Source organism: Aspergillus udagawae, assembly GCF_001078395.1.
Source record: "Aspergillus udagawae IFM 46973 DNA, scaffold_8, whole genome shotgun sequence".
NCBI lineage: Eukaryota > Fungi > Ascomycota > Eurotiomycetes > Eurotiales > Aspergillaceae > Aspergillus > Aspergillus udagawae.
In genome coordinates, this window is record NW_025091271.1 from 847,172 (window position 1) to 866,489 (window position 19,318).

General features: G+C 48.9%; 7 protein-coding genes across 7 annotated transcripts; 3 read left to right on the forward strand and 4 right to left on the reverse strand.

Moving 5' to 3' along the window:
- Positions 1–136: 136 nt before the first annotated feature.
- Aud_009798 (NAD-dependent malic enzyme) lies at positions 137–2,334 on the forward strand (the record flags this gene model as incomplete). Its single annotated transcript, XM_043294644.1, has 8 exons — positions 137–214; positions 283–504; positions 582–785; positions 850–978; positions 1,030–1,163; positions 1,236–1,502; positions 1,561–1,925; positions 1,994–2,334. 8 exons carry the CDS (start codon positions 137–139, stop codon positions 2,332–2,334), a joined length of 1,740 nt encoding a protein of 579 aa, XP_043150579.1.
- Positions 2,335–3,395: 1,061 nt separating this feature from the next.
- On the forward strand, positions 3,396–4,223 carry Aud_009799 (uncharacterized protein; the record flags this gene model as incomplete). The annotated part of the gene is made up of 2 exons (XM_043294645.1): positions 3,396–3,625; positions 3,692–4,223. The coding sequence occupies 2 exons, from the start codon at positions 3,396–3,398 to the stop codon at positions 4,221–4,223; spliced, it is 762 nt and encodes a 253-aa protein (XP_043150580.1).
- A 1,845-nt stretch (positions 4,224–6,068) lies between these two features.
- Positions 6,069–6,485, forward strand: Aud_009800 (putative extracellular serine-rich protein; the record flags this gene model as incomplete). Its single annotated transcript, XM_043294646.1, has 1 exon — positions 6,069–6,485. The coding sequence occupies one exon, from the start codon at positions 6,069–6,071 to the stop codon at positions 6,483–6,485; it is 417 nt and encodes a 138-aa protein (XP_043150581.1).
- A 723-nt stretch (positions 6,486–7,208) lies between these two features.
- Positions 7,209–8,903, reverse strand: Aud_009801 (putative mRNA processing protein (Mss51); the record flags this gene model as incomplete). Its single annotated transcript, XM_043294647.1, has 3 exons — positions 7,209–7,236; positions 7,297–7,954; positions 8,027–8,903. 3 exons carry the CDS (start codon positions 8,901–8,903, stop codon positions 7,209–7,211), a joined length of 1,563 nt encoding a protein of 520 aa, XP_043150582.1.
- A 362-nt stretch (positions 8,904–9,265) lies between these two features.
- Aud_009802 (OSBP family protein) lies at positions 9,266–13,456 on the reverse strand (the record flags this gene model as incomplete). Its single annotated transcript, XM_043294648.1, has 5 exons — positions 9,266–10,036; positions 10,098–10,451; positions 10,512–11,914; positions 11,976–13,210; positions 13,437–13,456. The coding sequence occupies 5 exons, from the start codon at positions 13,454–13,456 to the stop codon at positions 9,266–9,268; spliced, it is 3,783 nt and encodes a 1,260-aa protein (XP_043150583.1).
- Positions 13,457–13,998: 542 nt separating this feature from the next.
- Positions 13,999–15,193, reverse strand: Aud_009803 (ATP synthase complex assembly protein ATP12; the record flags this gene model as incomplete). Its single annotated transcript, XM_043294649.1, has 2 exons — positions 13,999–14,798; positions 14,887–15,193. The coding sequence occupies 2 exons, from the start codon at positions 15,191–15,193 to the stop codon at positions 13,999–14,001; spliced, it is 1,107 nt and encodes a 368-aa protein (XP_043150584.1).
- A 1,285-nt stretch (positions 15,194–16,478) lies between these two features.
- On the reverse strand, positions 16,479–18,703 carry Aud_009804 (glycosyltransferase family 2 protein; the record flags this gene model as incomplete). The annotated part of the gene is made up of 4 exons (XM_043294650.1): positions 16,479–16,652; positions 17,077–17,368; positions 17,708–18,577; positions 18,666–18,703. The coding sequence occupies 4 exons, from the start codon at positions 18,701–18,703 to the stop codon at positions 16,479–16,481; spliced, it is 1,374 nt and encodes a 457-aa protein (XP_043150585.1).
- Between the last annotated feature and the right edge of the window lie 615 nt (positions 18,704–19,318).

The following is a 19,318-nucleotide window of genomic DNA, read 5'->3' on the forward strand; positions in this document are numbered from 1 at the left end:
TTTGCCGTAAGATTAAATTTGAATCTGGACGACATCTAATTACTCACGTCGGTCCTTTCTTGCTATGATCAGCCTCCGTTTGAACGCTCCTATCCTGTCTAAGCATAGTCCGCGTATACGATCAATTGCTCGCAAAATGTCGACGTCCACAAAGCCTTCCAAGTTCAGTCATCTGCCTCGAGCAGCTTCGGGACCGCTGGAGTGTCCATATGAGGTGAGGAGGAGACAAATCTCCATTATCCGGAATGATCAATGGATGGCATACTGATGTAGCCCGTTCAGGGCGTGAGTGTCATACATAATCCCACCTTCAATAAGGGCTCTGCCTTCACTGAAGAGGAGCGAAAGAATTTCAAGCTGCACGGCCTAGTGCCCCCGAATACGCAGACGCTTGAGGAACAAGTCCACCGTGCATATGAACAGTATAGTAGCCGAGGGGATGACCTAGCAAAGAACACTTTTATGGCCAGCATGAAAATGCAAAATGAAGTCTTGTATTTCAAAGTAAGTACCCTTGTTTATGTTTAAAGACAGTTGATCATTGGGCTCGAAAATCTCCTCCGCGACTAATTCTCTATCAGTTGCTGCAGACTCATCTGAAAGAGATGTTCAGCGTCATCTACACTCCAACCGAAGGTGACGCCATTCAAAACTACTCACGTTTGTTCAGGAGACCGGAAGGCTGCTTCCTAAATATCAATGACCAGGACGCGATTGAAGAGTGTTTGTCCAATTTCGATCGCGGTGAGGATGTTGATTACATCGTCGTCAGCGATGGCGAAGAGGTACCAATGATCTTTTTCATTCTCACTGCTACTTCATGTACAAGTCTGACAGGATCAACTACAGATTCTCGGAATTGGCGACCAAGGGGTTGGTGCTATCCTGATATCCGTCGCCAAGTTGGTAATCACAACTATTTGTGCGGGAATTCATCCAAGCCGGCAGCTTCCAGTAGTACTGGACTGTGGTACAGATGTAGGGCTCCGAAACATCAACATGAGCGTCGCCTGCTAATACCGATTGCAGAATCAAAAACTCCTTGACGATGAGCTTTACCTCGGCCTTCGACAACCCCGAGCTAGAGGAAAGGATTATGATCAATTTGTGAATAAATTCGTCAAAACTGCTAGAAGGCTTTTTCCCAAAGCATACATTCATTTGTGAGTAGAATTGAGTCTCGTCTCCACAAGCAATCTGAAACGGCGAGCCAAGCGACTAACACCCCTTCGCAGTGAAGACTTTGGCCTGCATAATGCCAAAAGGCTTCTCGATCAATTTCGACCACACATGGCCTGCTTCAATGATGATATCCAAGGAACCGGGTGTGTGACTTTGGCAGCATTAATGGCAGCTTTGCATGTCAGTGATGTCAAATTGCAGGACGTGCGCATCATTATCTTTGGCTCTGGTTCCGCTGGAACAGGTATTGCACAGCAAATTGCTGATACAATCGTGACCGAGACCCATAAATCAAAAAACGAAGCGGCGAAGCAAATTTGGTAAGCCTTCCGGGAAATTGATGCTATGCCCATTTGCAACTTGCTGAACCTTTTCCAGGTGTTTGGACAAGCCAGGATTGCTAGTAAAGTCCTTAGGTGACCAATTGACGCCGGCCCAGAAGTCTTTCGCGCGCAGCGATAATGAATGGCCTGACGGGGAGAGAGATCTGCTATCTGTAGTGAAAAGAGTCAAGCCCCATGTGCTGATTGGGACATCGACAAAGCCAAACGCCTTCACGGAAGAGATAATCCGAGAAATGGCCAAGCATGTCCACAATCCAATCGTATTTCCATTGAGTAATCCTACTCGGCTGCATGAGGCACAGCCCAAGGATCTCAATGAGTGGACGGATGGTCGAGCGTTGATAGCGACTGGGAGTCCGTTCCCACCAGTTGATCGCAACGGGGCAAAGTATGAGATTGGTAAGTACGAATTGTCAATGTGGTAGAATTTTGCAGGACATGACATAACTCATTGAAAACCCCTACAGCGGAATGCAATAATTCAACCTGTTTCCCCGGAATTGGGCTTGGAGCCGTCTTGTCTCGGGCACGCGTCCTGTCAGACAAGATGCTGGTCGCTGCGGTCAAAGCGCTAGCAGCTCGATCACCTGCGCTTCAAGATCCCAACAAGCCTCTCCTCCCCGATGTGGAGGAGGCCAGGGAAATCAGTGTCGATATTGCCAAGGCGGTGATCAAGACGGCAGTGGAAGAGGGGCATGCCCAGGAAGAAGACATTCCCACCGACGACGACGACGACCTGGAGGAGTGGATTCGGGTACAAATGTGGGACCCTGTCTACCGTCCTCTCTCGAAGCCGAAGCAGGGGTGAAATTTTGCAACGCAAAATCGAAGATTCGGGCGTTGGATCTTACTGCAGAATATCTAGATCACTTGGGTAAAGAGGCCGAGAGCCACCTCAGGCGACGCGAGCGATGGTAGTCAAACTCCAGTTAGATTGCTCTATTTTCGTAGTGTCATGCGAATGTGCACTTTATCACATTGGACAGGCATAAAAGACCTGCAACCGCTGATGTTCCCAATGATCCATCGTCAATCACTATCAAAGCTGTCAAACACTGGATATGCTCGGATGAAGAAGCCTTGTGGAAGCCTGACAGGTCGTGCTCCTAATTCCACTTCAAATGGTCCGATTTATCCGCTCCAATAGCCATTAATTTCATCATTCGCAGGTGTTGCGCGAGAAACATGGCTTTAAACTGTGGAGGCTGATGGCTCATGCCGAACTGATTGCTGCGCCTCCTCGTAGGCAAAGATCCTATAGGGTTATGCGCCTATGAGTCTCTACCCAACAGTCGTACAGCACGTGGAGTTGCGAGAGGCAAACTGTGATTTCATCGGTAATCAGATAAATTTCGATTAATCCGATCTCCGATTCTTAGTCGAGGGAATTTATGGATGAAGAATTAATGATGACATGATGGTTCTTTGATCTCTCGGGAAATTGAAGCTGTGCGGCTGGAAGGCCTTGGCATTGCAGATTGTAACCATGTTAGTCAATAGTACGGAGTAGGGAACTAATGGACGTTTGGGCTCAGGCTTTCCTGTGATTGAAGGATTAAAGAATAAAGCGAGCATCGCCACTTTTCTGGGCAAGTTGGAAGATGATGAAAGGATACCAAGACATCCAAGGAATCCTTAATAAATTAAGCCCGTCCGCTATCGCAGGTTACATCAGTGGGTTTCCTGTCATAATTCTCTTGCCTTAGGAAAGACAATACTTCTTTTCTTGTCTCCTTTTATCTCAAACATTATCAAATTCTACCTCCATCAATATTGTGTTACGCAGCCCTTACCCTCCATCTTGAGACTACGGCAAGTCTATTTGAGCCGTCTAAAACACTTCTTTGCCTAGAAAAACAAGGTTACAAGATGAAAATCGCCTACACAACGGTTCTCCTTTTTATCTTGTCGTCCACCAGCGTCACGTCCTACGGTATTCCGCAGTCGGATCTGGTCGCTCGTGATATAGCCCCAGTCGATTCATTTCGAGGCCCGGAACTCGAGAAACGTCGAGGAGGAGGAGGCGGCGGACGAGGTGGCGGAAGCGGAGGATCCAGTGGGGGACGCAGTGGAAGCGGCGGAAGCGGTAGTTCATCGAGGTGAGCGGTTGCCAAGCTGCCTGTTATCTTCATAAACATCGAGGCTAACATTCGTTCTGTACGAAGTGTCGGGGGGCGTCCAGGAGGCTCATCCACCTCTAGTAGCAGTCGCATTGGCGGGTCCTACTACGCTGGCGGTGCCGTATCTTCATACAGGACCGGCGCGCGATCACCTCTGGGAATTACTCCTTTCCTTTTGCCAGTCGCTGCACTGGCTATCTTCCCTGGTATCTGGCTATACGGAGCCTATGCATATCCCTACAGTCATCATTACAACTATACAAATGAAACTTCCCGCAAAAACGAGTCATTGCCGGTAGTCTGCTTGTGTCAAGAATACTCGGATTGCGGTTGTGATGATAACAATAACAGCACCTACTATCAATCGCTGTTCAATGGCACTCAACCTGTGAACTCTAGTATCGCCAAGGTTGTCAATGCCAACGGAACCGAGACCATCTACATCAACGGAACTGTGCCGAATGCAACGACGCCTACGAGCTCGTCCACCTCCTCAGCTCCCGCTACAGCCCTCCTTGAGGCCAGCGGATATTGGGTTATGGTCGCTCTGGTGGCTAGCATGGTCTGGGCGCTATGATGGATGTTCCCACGATGAAGTCGTTTATAACCTTTGGGTTGATGAGCCAATTGCTCGCTATGCTCCGTCGTAATATTTCTTGTCGTTTTGCTCTTTCTGAATTTGCCCCTTTGCTTCCTGCTCTATTTCCTTCCAGCTAAATCTGTTCCATGAGCTCTCTGTCTTATCCTTTGCTGGACTTTGGTGGGAATATTGTCGAGTCGCTTTCATTGGTGGTCTTTTGCTTTGAATGGCACGAGAACCTTGATACCCTCATTCGGCGTTCGGAAGTTATATTCTTGATGCTTGTTTACTCACTTCGCTGGACATGATTACGATACCACTTCCTAATGATTGTCTCGAGAACCTTATTGTACGATAGATCGCTATGAGTTGCTCGCTTCTAATACGCGTTATATGATCATCAATCGCATGACTCACGCTCGGAGTTTTGAGCTCCAAGGTAGGTAGTTCCATAGGTGATTGAGGTCTCTTCAGGTCTTTCAGGTCTTTAAGCTCCGATCAATCCTTCGAACTGTCAATCTTTTCGCGCATTCGCCAAATATGGACTCGTCGCGATTTATCTATCACTTGGCTTCCTCCGAACTTCCTCTCCTCCTGTAGATTCTCCACTTCCCCTGAATCGACTACGTGTTCACCACGAAGGACCGATCTATTCTGTAGTCTGACTGCACTCGACTTCTTCAGGCTGTGAGCGGGCACTGGGGCACTGACTCGCTTCCTCACGAGGCTACCTCTTACGGTACTCCATCTTCTCCCCGCTGCTGCGCGACGAGACTGGTGGATGACTGTAAAATCACAAGCCTTTGGACTACTCTTTCAAGCAGGAATCGTCATTGCTCATTACCTTAATCGCGTCAATTCCGACCCACTAACGTTGTCAATGACCTCTCGAGATCTTCCGGACAGCCGCAATTCGCGTTCTTCAGACTTCATCGGTTCTTTTGGGTCGGTGCAAGGTCACATTGCGCTATCGCATTAGCCTCCCCTCGGGATAACATGATCGACATGTTTCCCATGGAATCCTAGACTATCCCACGGCTAGCACTGCAAATGACTACGAACTGCAGGCCAGAGTATGGTTCAGAACCTCACGGGATAGAGGCGTACCTAGCGTCTCTCTCAGTCTACAAACTCGTGGCACCGACAATCATCAGCGACTAGAGAATAATCGCTTAATACTTTTGTCACCCGCACCGCAAAGTGGGAGCTTCAGAGGGATCGACAGTCCGAAATTATCGTGATGAACCGGAACATCCATAGACGGCTTGAAACATCGCGCTAGACTCAAGCGACTTTGAGCCAAGCATACGCCTACGGCAACCGGTTTCATGGCTGATTCGCTGTTTGTTCGGGCCATATTTCGATTCTGGTATTCGTTTGGTCGGTTGAAGGACTCAGGTCTCCGGGAGACTTTCCTTCTAGTAGTCTAATGTCTACTCGGTACTCTGTACAGTCTAGCTAACAATTTAGTGCCAGGTACTGGTCAACCCCCCTTTTCTTTGCGCCTTAATTATCATCGTTGTCTTCTCTTCTTCACTTGGGTTATCACTCACTGCTACAGACTTTGACTGCCTCAAGGCGTTGTCGTTCGTTCTTTACATTCTATACACACCAGAGCTGTCACTCGTTTCCAGCTCCATTCATTCTTTACTTCTTACAACCGAAGGCAAAAAGGTCAATATTGCAAAATTATCTCCTAAGCTTTCTCGCTTATCCAAATCGATATACCAGCGTCCGACATCGACCAGCTTGCTCCAGAAGCTATTTCCTCTTCCAGTATCGGTTTTGAATTGCAGCCTGTGCATCTCAAACGTCAATCTTTTCATCAATTATACGATCAAGATGCATTTCGCCAAAGCTCTGCTGTTTACCGCTGCGGCTGTCGCGCCCTTCGCATCCGCTGCAGTGCAAGCCGAACCAACCACCACCATCACCGTCAAGGTGATGAGCGTTGGCGCTTCTTCCACTCCTACACCATCCCCCACCAGCAGCGTCGTCAGCGTGACTTCAAGCAGCAGCAGCCCCTCCATTCGACCCACCGGTGGCATCTACCTCCCCAGCTCCGGCCGCTGGAACTCAACCAGCTCTTCGATTGTCAAGGTGACAGTTCCTGCCACCGTCAGTGGCCCCTCGCAGACAAACGCTGCTGCCTCCGCGCTCTCGTCGGCACCATCCCAGGGCGGCGCCGCTTCCTCGATCAACTTCTCCGGCCCTCTGACTGCTGTTGCCATGGCTCTCGCGGGATTTGCCATGTTTTAGAGGGTAAATCGGAGTCTACCAGACCTCCAGCGCTTGAATAGCAACAGTTGAAGCGATCTCCTTCGTCTTCGGGATTGGGGGAGGCCGTCCATGGTCGAGCATCAATGTTCGGGAAATGAGGGACTCGGACACATATTTTCCTATCTATCTTACTTCGCGGGACGATCCTCGTCGCCACCTTGTCATATATACATTTTCACTCGTCTTCTAACCTGCTTCTATTGAACTCGACTCCATCCGCCACGCACGCATTGTTTAAGAGTTTATGATCTGGGCGGGCTGATCTGTCATTCATCACTTCACCTTCACGTCCTCTATTTTATGTCTGTCTATACCCTTAATTTGTCCCTCAAGAAGCTCTAGCCTCTTGCCTCTTGAATTCAGTGTTCTTCCATTCTATTCCACTGGATTTCTTCGTTATGATAGAGTACTGATGGTTCTACCACGTCACTTGTTCCTATTGTTTTTGTTGTACTTGAGTACCCTATGCGGTGCTTAACATGACATAGCCGGCTAAAGTGCAGAACCTTAAGTCAAGATACAGGAGCATACACTCAATGCTATGCTATAAAACAAGCCAAGTATGGGGATCAATCCCGTGCTTACGCTTGCTGTAGTATACAGAGAGCATATTGAAGGTCGACCATAGGAAGGAGAGGAATGCAAATTATTATGTTACAATGTACAAGAATATACATCAGCGCTGCAGGCGTTCGCAGCATCTTATGAGTCCCTGTAGGTAGCTTCGTACCTGATCAAGCCGGACTGAAGTTAGCCAGTTCTTCAGAGAATTGGAACAGCCATCACATACCTCTTTCCTCTGAATGCCCAGAGACCCCAATTTCCACAAGAAACATCATGAGGGTCCAGGTCGTTCAGATCCCAACGCAGACTACGGAAGATATTCTCACCGGGCTCAAGTAGTATATCGAATTCACCAGCACATTTCTCGCGAACCCAGCTGATATCCCTCTCCATATCCCACTGTGTGTACCCAGTGGTAATGATGGGGACCTTGGTCTCCAAAAGTTGTGGCAGAGTTTCTTCCCACTCGTGAGAGCTCGCAGGGTGCCCAAGGCCCGGATGGAAAAGTACAAAGCAGTCCAGATAAGGGTCAAACGGCTGAAAGTATTGCGCTTTATACATGGTGTGGAAGTAGTCAACGTACGTTGTGATCTTCAACTGGCCACCGAGTCGATCCTCCACGATGCCCCCAAACGGATTCTCGGGGGTCCGCTCAGGAAGTGGGAACTCGGCGTCACGGTTGGCCATACTCTCAGGTCCAATGAAAATCAGGTGTATCAAGGACCGCGGGAAAATGTAGCTCAATTGCAGCCAGACGTCGCGGGGAAGGGATGATTCCGCACGCGCACCGAGGATGAATACTCGAACTGGGGGTGCCTTCAGGCGCAGACCTTGGATATCGACACCCTCTCCTGTCTTTGGAGGGTGCAAGGTGTATCGAAGAGCTGAAAAGAAGAACAGTCAACTATTTGTGCAATTTGCAGGCAGCTAACTGAGCACGGAGAGGTGCAGCTTACCGCTAACGCTCTTGAGCCCTTCGGTAGTCAGCCGGCCTCCATTTCGAACGCTGTAAGGGCTCAGCTCATGGAGAACACTTCCGATCGTCAGCGGGTATGTAAGCATTCTGGTCACTTGTCGCATGCTTCGGTCATGATTGATCGCATCAAATTCCCGTGTATAAAGGAAAGTGTCCCAATTGGTCATGTTAATAACGAAGTTGTCGTCCTGCAACCCTGGGTAGGTGAACTCGGGGAAAAAGCGCCCGGAATGAAGATCGTGGTCATCCTCGTTGATTTGTCTGATAGTGTCACAGATCTCCAGGTGCGCCTCGAAATCATCCATCCAGTGTCCCTCGGAACAGTAGATAGGAACACCACAATCGGGACACTCAAAGTGAGAGTGGGCCGGCGGCAGTGCGCTTTCAGGGCTCTTCCGAGACTCCGGATCGTGAGGCGAGAGAGCTGCACGAGTCTGCTGATGACTGGGATGCGGACAAAAAGCATTCTGTTTGATGAATGCCGCACGCTGTCTAATCGCGGGTGCAGGGGACTTCGAGAAAGGATGAAAGAGGTTGTTTGGTTTCAGCAAAGTTCTTGTCTCCTGCGCTTGGCTCGAAGAGGTGGACGACGCTCGGTGCGCTAGCGGCTTTGCAGTTGGAGGGGCAGCAGACGAAGGCGACAAGGATGGGCATGACGTCCGTTTCAATTGCCCCTGGGAGGGTTGAGGTGGAAAGCGGTTGTTTCCCTTCGAACCGAACCTTCGGGAGAAAGAAGAGGGCGAGTCGCGTTGTCCCGGCGAATTAACCACAGTTTGCAATCGAAACGCAGAAGCTTGAATGGAAACTCTTCGCTGGAGGACCTGCAGACAGCGTCCGCAAGTATATTCGCCAGGCATGTCGACTGTCGCGGGGCTGAATGGGCGGCGGTTGAGTACACATGTTCTGGAAGCTGTAATTTCTGGCCGCCGAGAATGCCGTCTTACCACGTGATCCAGATAGATCGTTAAGATGTCTTCATAGGCATGTTTAGTTCGGTGCTATTGCAATACACTCACTCCCTCAGCAAATATGTTGAAATTGTGTATGTTAGAAATCCGTTATCCAGATGTTAATGTACCAGTAAGACAGAGAGCCAATAAGTACAATGGTGACTTCAGGACCATTAACTTCTTGATTGAGCATAATGAACAACTTATCACAATCTACAAGAGTATGGGCGATCTCCAAGACATCCACCTCCCCGAGCCTTGGCTGAGCGTCAGAAGATATCTTCGCTGGCACTCCAGTCATGTCTTTCTCTACATTCCCAATACTTTCCATTGTGCGCCCAATATTCCTCTCCAGTGATCGGACATTTAGCCCTGGTGAACCACTGAGGGCGGTACTCCTCGCCTCTAGCCTCCCTCTCCCGACGCTTCGCCCGCTGCTTTTCTTCAACCCGATGTTTTTCATTGGCAGCCAAGTCGTACTCGCCGTCTTCCATTGCACGCTGATCAGGGCGGAGTCGCGTGTCAGTAGGAGGGAGATGTTCTTGCAACCCTTCTGGAAGAGCATTCAGTGTGATGACAAAGGGTGTCAGATTGAAAGGAATTCCACTTGGCCGAGGATGGCTCTGCCAAACCAGAAAGGTCTTAGCCGATTCGGGATCCTGACCGGACACTTGCGCTTCGAACCCAGGGGTATGGCGTGCGTAGATTTTATCATTCCAGCGCCCACCAATACTCCATCTCGGTGATCCGTCGCGATCAACAACTTTGCCAGTCACCTGGTACGCAGAAGATGCCTTCCAGCCTCTCGGTTTGAAATCCAGGTAGCAAACCTCGCCGGTAGTCCAGTTTTTGATTTCCATCAGACCGTAATTGTCAACAGTGGGATTGCCTGTGATAATGCCAATGACAGACGAGGTAACTTTCTTCCATGTGTAAAGCTCCTCTCCGCCTGACACGGGACGCAGTTTCAGAAACCAGGTTCCAAGGAGGTTGATATCGAATGATTTGCCGTAGAATTTCGACTTGAGAGCAGACTCTCCCTGTGGAAAGAAGCTTAGAAAGGAAACGATGGCACAAAAGGGAGAGCTATTCAAATCTTACCCAATAATCCCACTTCGGTGACTCGGCCCACGCTGCGCCAATTGGTGGGTGGTGGCTAACCTGCTCAATGAAGAACCGATATCCCTTGTCGGGCCGCGCATATTCGAAGGTCTCTCCGAGAAGAGGATTGAAAGGCTTTGCCACACGGCCGATTGTTGAAGCATACTCGCTCGCTGCGTAAGCAGCTACATACACCAAACGCTCCATCGAGTCGGATCGGTCAGCAGCGATATCCAGAAGGTCAGCATATTCTAAGTCCTCCGCTACTCGTTGAAGCAGTGATGTCGGCTCATTGAAAGATACTGGTAGAGTCATCTTTGTCATGTCCTTGCCGATCATGGATTTCAGAATTCCCTAAAGTATAACCTTAGATTGTTTCAATCCTAACTTGAGCAGGTACCCGCAATAACTTACCCACAAGGAAATTTTCGGTCTATTGTCGTTGTCCAGTTTGAGTCTTGTCCGTACAGGCTCTTCGTAGCCCTTGAAAGAGGGGACTATCTCGTTCCGTTTCACAGCTCGGAGTTCCGTGCTTTCTAATTCTGGCTTTTCCTTCTCTTCCTCGACCAATTTCGAGGTCGTCATGTCTTCCACCTCTATCTCGCCAGCGTCGATAGCATCAAAAAATTCTTCATCGTCGTCCGATGCAGAATCGTACAGACTGCTGATGCGAGAGAGGGCCGACCTCTTGCGACGCAGAGACTTCCCAGACTCCTCCTCCTCCTCGAATTCCGTCACGTATTCCACGGGCTGTGCAACTTGTTCTTCTGCTTTATCTCCGCCAACACGGCTGTCTTCCCCAGAGACTTGTATGCGGGACGGAACCTTGCTGCCACGACGGCTGGTGCGCGCGGACACGCTTTCCAGAGCTTCTTTGAGAGCTCGCTTAGTACGTCTGCGCTTCTCTTCGGATTCCCCCATCTTCGATTGCAGTTCTTCGTGCTCCTGTGCAATTCGCGCCATGCTTTCTTCCCACATTTTGCGAAGATAAGCCTCTCTGTTGAGTCGATATTGCCAATAAGAATCGCGATCCCGCGATATCTTGAGAAGGTTTTGGACCAGACCTTGCAGGCTGCTTACAGCCGCCTCATAAGCTACAAGGGCTTGGCTAACGGTGGGGTCCGAGATTGGCACGTTCGGATCCTTAGATTTCTCGGCTTGCAACGCAGAGGCGACGTTGGCCAGAATCTCGAGTTGAAGTTTTGCAGATTGCGCCGTGATGTTCAGCGCATCTTTATCCGAAGAACTGATATCGCGACTAGACGCATACTCGCCATAATCGTCCTCGTCGCCTTCGCCATCCGGCTGGCTAGTCACATGACTGACCACCCGATTCACCTCGTTCTGCAAAACACTCTGGTCGTAAGAACCGTGTATTGAGGCTTCCTCATCTGCAGGTACGCTGTCAAGGGTTGTACGAGACGCATATGTGGTGAGTCTGTGAGTGCTGCCACTTGGCACGCTAAAAGAAGGAGGTGCTAGACCTTTCCCATTTGACTTGGTGGCGGCCAGGTTCGGGGATTCGGATGCAGTCTCTGTTGGACTCCGGCCTTCGATCTGGTCCATCTTCGCCTGGCGAAGTGCCTCAGCATGTCTTGTCTGACGTTTCTGTTCCTCTTTGGCTTCGTCTTTCGCCCATTGTATAGCGTTGTTCAGGGTCCAGAACCAGCGCTTAGCCTCCACGACATGGTTCGCTTTGAGATGATATTTGACAGACGACTTTCCATGTATTTCAAATCGCGTCTTGTCCTGCGCGTCCATGCTGAGTCTAGCGATCTTCATATTTATCGCGCCGCGACAAGCAGAGCCCGCATCGTCTGAACGAAACGTCAATTTCCCGTGGTCTTCAGAGAGGAGGGGCACCAAAGATAGGTTTACCTTGATGTTTGTAGTAACTCAGGACGCCATCTTCAAGCACGAACCATCGCAGCTTATATCCACTGGTATAATTCGTCCATTTCTTTAAATAGCCTCTCATTTCACGCGCATCTTTGCCCGCGAGCGGCGCCTCACCTGCGCCTGACCGTCCAGAGACACCTTGAGCGGGGCTGCTGCCGAGGATGGCTTTCTCTTGAATGCCACGCTGTGCGATAACTGCGGCAGGAGATCTTTTGACAATGGCACGTGTCTTATCGTCTTTCGTAACATCTTGAGGTAGCTTACCTTTCTTGTCGCGCCGAAAAGGATCAGCTCCGTGCATCAGTAGAATCTGGATGAGTCTTGTATCTTTTTTTCTAGCGCCCTCATGCAGCAAGGTACCTCCAGTCTGTGCGGTAGTCGGGTCGGTGACCAAGTCCAGGCTGTTCACATCTAATAATCCCTCCACGCGCGGCTCTTCCAATACCTTCTCAAGATTATCGTAATCGCCTTGAGACACAAGGAGCTGAATTTCTTGTGTCTTGCTGTCAATAAATAGAGATCTTGCAAGCTGGAGCTGCTGAAATATTTCCGGGTTACGCGCAACATCAAGGGCAGTCTGGCCACGGTAGTTGACGATCGAATCATTCACTGATGGACGATTCAACAACTCGCGCACTAGAGGTCCTCTTCCTAGCTGGGCCGCAAGATGAAGAGGGGTATTCCCATCCCGATCGCGGGCGTTGATATCCAGGTCATCTCCCATAGACAAGACGAATTCGACTACCTGCGGCTCCGCACATTGAACTGCTAAATGCAGAATCGTTGTGCCAGTCAAAGCGCCTGCCCCTTGAGGTTCACTGGTCTCCTTAATCGCTTTCGATATCGCATTTGTGTCCCCGCTCCGCAGGATCTCGAATAGTCGAAAGGTGCGCACGGATTGTTCAAGTGTCATGCTTCCAATCGCTGAATGAGCTAGAGTAGGCATTTTCTCGACATTTTCTGTGCTATGATTGGAGCCGGCTGGCTCAAGCGTTGTCTCCGAGTTCATGGGAGGTGAGTTTGCCTCTTGGGGCGACTTTCGGCGGTTGCTATTCTTATGTGACAGGAGCGAGAAAGAGGAGGTGCTGTTAACCGGAGAGGACGCGCCAGACTCAAGCGAACCACTTTCGCGACCAGGCAGATCGTCGTTGATGTCTTTTGATTTATCCCGATGTAAAATTGCAAGGGCCAACGCACTCTTCGATCGTTTGTGTCTAAATGGCGTGTTGAGTCAGTACAGCGGCCACATCGCGGGATCATTTGAATATGGCGAGAAGAGAGAAAGCGAATGTGAAGATAATCCCGACAGGTACGTTCCCTGAGCAGCTCCGAAGCCAGGCATCTCTAAAGGGGACCCAGCTCAATCGAAAACAAAAATGACATAGTATCTCCAGGAAACGGTTCACGGAAAACCGAGGATATCAGTCTAGAGGAACTCACCCTTCGCCCCTTTCCGTCATTTCTCTATCGGCACTAAACGAAGCTCCGAGATGAATAGAGGAACTCGAGGCAGCGGCATAGACTGTTGACAATAATAGAGAATCAATCAGAACTGAGTAGTTTAGGGGCTCACGGGTTTAAATTATATATATGTATATATATGTGGTTGACGGGTAGTGGGGAAACGATAAGGAGTTCTCTGTACTTTGGTTGCACAGGAAAGGAAATGTTGCCGTGCCTTGGCGGTTTTGATCGATCGCCGTGAATAATTCACATGCATAGGAGTATATTCCAGCTTACGACACATTCCAGATTTAAAGATAATGGTTAAGGTAGCCTCCTGGGTTTGAGAAGGATTTTATAGAGACAAAATAAAGTAAGGAAGAGGCTTGGGCAAGTATGGAAAGAAGCTGTCGAATACCCGAGCACGCATGATCATATTGTACAATGATTAGGTACCGATTCCAATGTCTATATACCAGTACATGCCAAGTATGTCAGCTTAAGACAAATATGAATGCCGTCCGTAGCTGTCACGCAATACGAAAAACTGCACACTTCCTCATTCACGGGTCTCTCCGCTGACCACAACGATAACACTTCCAAGCTGTCGTCTGAGATCCTCCTTGTCAACATCATGAGTATCCTCCACTTCTCCCCACATATCAGTCTGCCACCTCACTTCAAGACTGGACGCTTCTGCTGCCTCTTTGATACCAAACTTCTTTTGTCCTGATCTTTGCAAGTGACGGAAATTCTCACTCCACTCGACGACCAGTCGAACAGCAACCAACAGGCTCTTGCTAGCAACAATTCCTCTTTCTAAAGCAGCTAGATCGTGCGGTTGCAGCGACGAAACCCATTGTTTGATTATGTCCTTCGTAGCCCGGGGCTGAGACACCGGCAGAATGCTGTCCGCGTCAAGAATGGGTACAATGTCGACACCAGGCCACACCTTTGTGCCTAGAAAGGCGATAATATCCTTGGCCACTCTCATTTGCGCTTCTCGAAGGCTTTCAGGCCGCTCTCCATTTTCTTGAGATTCCTCGCCAGCGTATGGATTTCTCTCGGGCACCCAGCACAGTAGAGTATCGGTATCTAGATAGCGCATGGCGAGTTTCACAATCTGGTCCCTCGTGGTAGTCTCACCCCTTGAGTCTTCTTGTGCAATATCTCCCGCCCGCGCAGTCAACGAGGTCAACGGAATAAGATGATTCTTCAAAGCCTGCCGTGCGGACGTCATAACGTCCCACTCGAGAGCAATAGCATGTGCAAGATGCGGTTTCGTTGAAGGAACGGATAAAATATCTTTCGTGGGCGTCCGAATCGGTCGCGTGTCTAACAAAACCTGGTACTCCCCATCTACATACGAAGGAAGAGACGAAAAGGTCAGCTTGATGTATGCGGGAGGCGAAGTTAACAATCCGCACAAAAGAAAGGGTGAGGGCACCTGGCTTTTTCCTGACATCGACATTTTTCCAAAATCGCTTCTCGAGAGTCGGCGATGGTTTTGACACTTGCGCTTGTGGCTTGCCTGCATCATTTACGTCTTTTCCTTCTTCGGTCGGACGACCGAATTCTGGAGCTGGCGAAGGGGCCTTTGGAGGGGGTCCATGGGCAGTGATAGGATGGGCAACTGCAGCTTTCTGCGAGATGGCATGAAAAGTTCGACAGGACGTCGTAGCTCCGCGCTGCCCGACGGCCGAAATAAGCCTGCAGGAGAGAACTGAAAAGGCGGCTCGAGGGAGAGTTGGCATGGCAGCTTGATGGTTGCTTGCGCAAAATCCAAAGTGGAGAGATATGCAAGACGATTGACACGTAAATATCTTTGTTCTAGAAGACTTTGCCGGTGATCAGTATCAGTTCAAAGTTGCAACTTCTAAAAGGTTAATCTCGAAGATGGATTACCGGCTTAGTCTCTGTGAGAGTGCCAGTAGTCAGTTTTCGACGTATCTTTGCTTTTTCCCTTATCCTTGTCAGATATCACTACGGTGGGTCTATCCAGAACGCCGTAGACTGCACTGCACGCCACATTCTCCGGCTCTCCGCAACTCAAGGGCCGCAGGCATAATCTTAGGTCGAGTCGGGCCCGAGATGTCGCTGGAACTACACGTTCTCATTCGAACCGTAATCACACCAGATCATTAAATATTATTGTGGAGGATGACCAACTCGACCGCTGCTAGTTTTAAAGAGTCCGCGGGTAAACAACAAATCAGCCATAGATCGCACACATATCAGAGAGCCTCCCGGTTGCAATTTTGAGGTACCCAATTCAGAAATAGCACAAGAATCATGCGACAAGTCAGAAATACAGTGACCCAAGCAATGAACAAGCCCTCCCATGCTTTTTGCTATAAATTACACGGAAAAAGACATCTTTTGAATGCCAAAGCGAGTCAAACAAGTGTATGCGTTTAAGAGGAACATTTCTGTGAAAATCGTTCTGTTGAGCCGACTGCGAAAACGTGAAATCTGTACTCAGAGAACAGAGGGATATATTTTGAGGTGATAGGTGGAAGAAGCTGCGCCCAGCATTGGCTCACGCCAGTGTCGGATAAGAAGAGAGATAGGAAGGGACGAGGGAAGTGTAAAGGTTCCCGGAGAGCAAATAGAAACGAGCATCAGGTGCTGGCACCAGTGTAACGAGTTTGAAACTTCTGCGCAAATACAGAAGTGGAGGAGAAATCAGATCATGCGAATCCCGGTGTCATTAAGACATTCCATCGTAAGAATGATCTTCGGCATCATGAGAATATGAAAGGAGGAAGGGTGAGAGGAGAAGAGGATGGCAAACAGAGCGCATTTCAAATATTATCAGTGCCGCTTTGCTCGTGCAGATGCTCGGTTGATGAAAAGAGCTGATTCGAAGGGAGTGTGTTGCTATCGCATAAGAAGCAGCAAAGTCCTATCGCAGCGAGAGCTTTTCTGGCCCATCCAATAAGACTACTTCCTTATGCTCTGACAGCGTGAGGTGCAGTAAATGTTGAGTGCCCTATGGCTGGGGCTTCGAGCCGTGTTGAAGCAACAGGAGCGGATCAGTTAGGAGAGACTTCCTCCCGACGGAGGAAAGGAGCACGGAGAGGATGCGCAAAACCGCGATGATTGAGTTATGAAGTTGGGGTAGTACGGCCGCTTCATACGGTCAATATCCGTCCGTCTCTTCATGCGTTCTGCATCATAGTCATCGGCACCATCTCTGCTGCCCCACGTGGTCTGCGAGAGGAAGCACAGGCTTCATGTTAGCGAGATTCGTCGTAAAACACCAGTAGAGGACTAGATTGTTCAACGCGTTGTGGGGGGCGTTTTCTCGGAAAGGAAACACAAAACTCAAATACAGAGAGGGGAGAGAGGGCTAACAAGTAACGCCCGTAACCAGAGCCAAACGAGGGGGTGGAAGAAAGATCAACAACAAGCGTATTATTTCTTGTGGACAGGGACCATGACAATGCAGTTATGTCGATGAATGATAAAAAAGAGAAAGAAAACGAAAGGGGGAAAAATGCAAAAATAAAATAAAAAAGTGAAAAAAAGGAACAGCAAAGAAACTGTGTCGCATCTGAATTTCTTGGACACAGCAGGCTCGAATCCGCTCCATGCATAGTGCAATCGAACAAACTTTTGGAAATAGGAGACTTACCACATTTAGAGTTAGTACCGCATACATCTTGATTCCTCCGTGGAAATAACCGAAAAGGATAGAGACGGGCAGAAGCAAGATGTCCACCGGATACCGGATGTAATGTCCTAAGAGTTTGATGAATTTGCTAATAAACATCCATACTCCTAGGGCTTGCATAGCTAGAGCATGCGAGTTTCCTTCCCATGAAATGGTGGCTTTATGGCAAAGGAAAAGGAGCAGCAAGTCACCTAGAAGCGCTGGCGGGGACAGCGTTGTCAGATGGACAGCGTACGCACTCCAAGGTTGGCGACTTGAGACACAGACCCTCAGATGTTAGCGTGCGGCTTCAAATGAGGTGCTTGGTGTTTTTTTTTTTTTTTTTGTTTTTTTTTTGTGCAAGTTATGTATTTGACCAAATAAGGAAGTGTCATCCATATCCACCCAGGAAGCAATACCGACGCGTTGACTTGCCAGTAGAACTCTAGTCCGTTTGAGATTCCTGAGCCAGTGCAGCAGGCCTTTCTGACGGATAACACGAGTTCAAACCTGATTGCAGGCCAAAGACGCAGGAGCAAAGGAGGGTGGAAATTGGATAAGGGGAAGGATGATAGGAAGCGGGAAACGAAGGAAGAAATCAGGTAATACTTACTACCAAATATGTTTTTCATGGAACATACTGGTGAGGTTGCTTCTCCAGTTGCTTCTTGACCATCGCGCACACTGCTTCAAAAATTTTGGATTGTCTTCCAAGGTTGTCAAAACCTCAGCTTCGGGATGGTACTGCATGAATGTCTCCCAGCCGTGTGATACCATCCAGCGCGTGATGAAATTGTCATCATCTGCATTTAATTGGTATTTACCAAACCACCACTCCTCATTCGTGAAGGCATATGTGAAGCCTTCGTCTTGAAGAATGTGAGTTTTGTACGCAACAGTCCGACCTGACATGCATGGTAATCCACCATCCACATGCGTGGTGGCTGCGCAATCAAAGTTTCGGCGCTCCAAGTACAGAGCTCCCAAAAAGCCCCAGATACGTTGCGAGAAAGTGGGCGCAATAGCACGACGCAATCGCTGACAAGTGACAACTCCGCCGTATCTCTCGTCTTTCTCGAAAGGGGCGAGAATCCAACGAAGTACTGTACGTGGCCAGCTGACATCGTCATCAGCAAATACAGTGATGGCCGTGCGAACCTCCGGAATAGCTCTTGTCATTTGGCGACGTTTGTTGGGGTGGGTCACGGTGAAAAGACGAATTCTCGATTTGGAAGCAGGCATTTGACTCAGCATGTTTTCGGCCTTTTTCCTATTCGCTTCAATAGTCACCAGTAGAAGTTCATAAGGATGATTGTCGAGGATCGTTCTGATCGTCTCGACTAATTCGTCACCACATCCCTCCAATGTTGGAAGGATAACAGTCACATCTTGCGCTGTCAGTTTCGGATTTTCTGGTGGAGGAATTGGTTTGAAAGTCCAAAATGAGACAAGATTCACAACCAGACGAAAGTACCGGTAAAGACTGTAAGAAGAGAAGTGGTCAATAAATCTAGATTCTCACTTGGATTGAATTTCCAAGGCTGAGGGGCAAGATTGACGTGTTTACTTACAAAAGAGCAACAAATGCTCGCATGAATGGGAAAGCCATGACTGACAGCCAACCAACGAGGTCTTCCTTGCTATCAATTGAGCTTGCCCAATTATTCCTTAGTAGTGCTACCTTTCAAACAGCCCTTCTCCTCTCCCGATAAAGCGGCTGCGAGCGGTAGACAAAGCTCACAGAAATGTTGGAGCCAGGTAATATAGCAGGTGACGACCTTTTTGCCACCACCTCAGCAAAACAATTGTCACCGACAAAGGACGAGGTCGAAGTGAGGCGAAACGACCAGGAAGGAAAAAGAGTGTGACTCGCCTTCCTACCTATGCAGGAGTGAGATGAAGGATCAACAGTGAGAGACTGAAGGAGAGAAAGCGAGAGAGGGAGTTAGAACGAATGTCTACTTGAGAAAGATGCTCTGCCAGAGACTGGAAGAAGAAATCTTCCGCCTTAATTGGTTTCTAGGAGCAGTAAAATAAGTGACAGACATGCAACATTGGCAATTATCATTTATGCAGAAGTCCGTGACAGGGAAAACACATGTTTGTTCGCAGTCCAGTATCTTAATAGCTTACAAAGTCAGTTACTACGACTCCATTCTTTAGAACAGAATCCACAACAGAAATAGAAAATAACGATTAGCGTCAGCGAATGGGAAGCATGTGT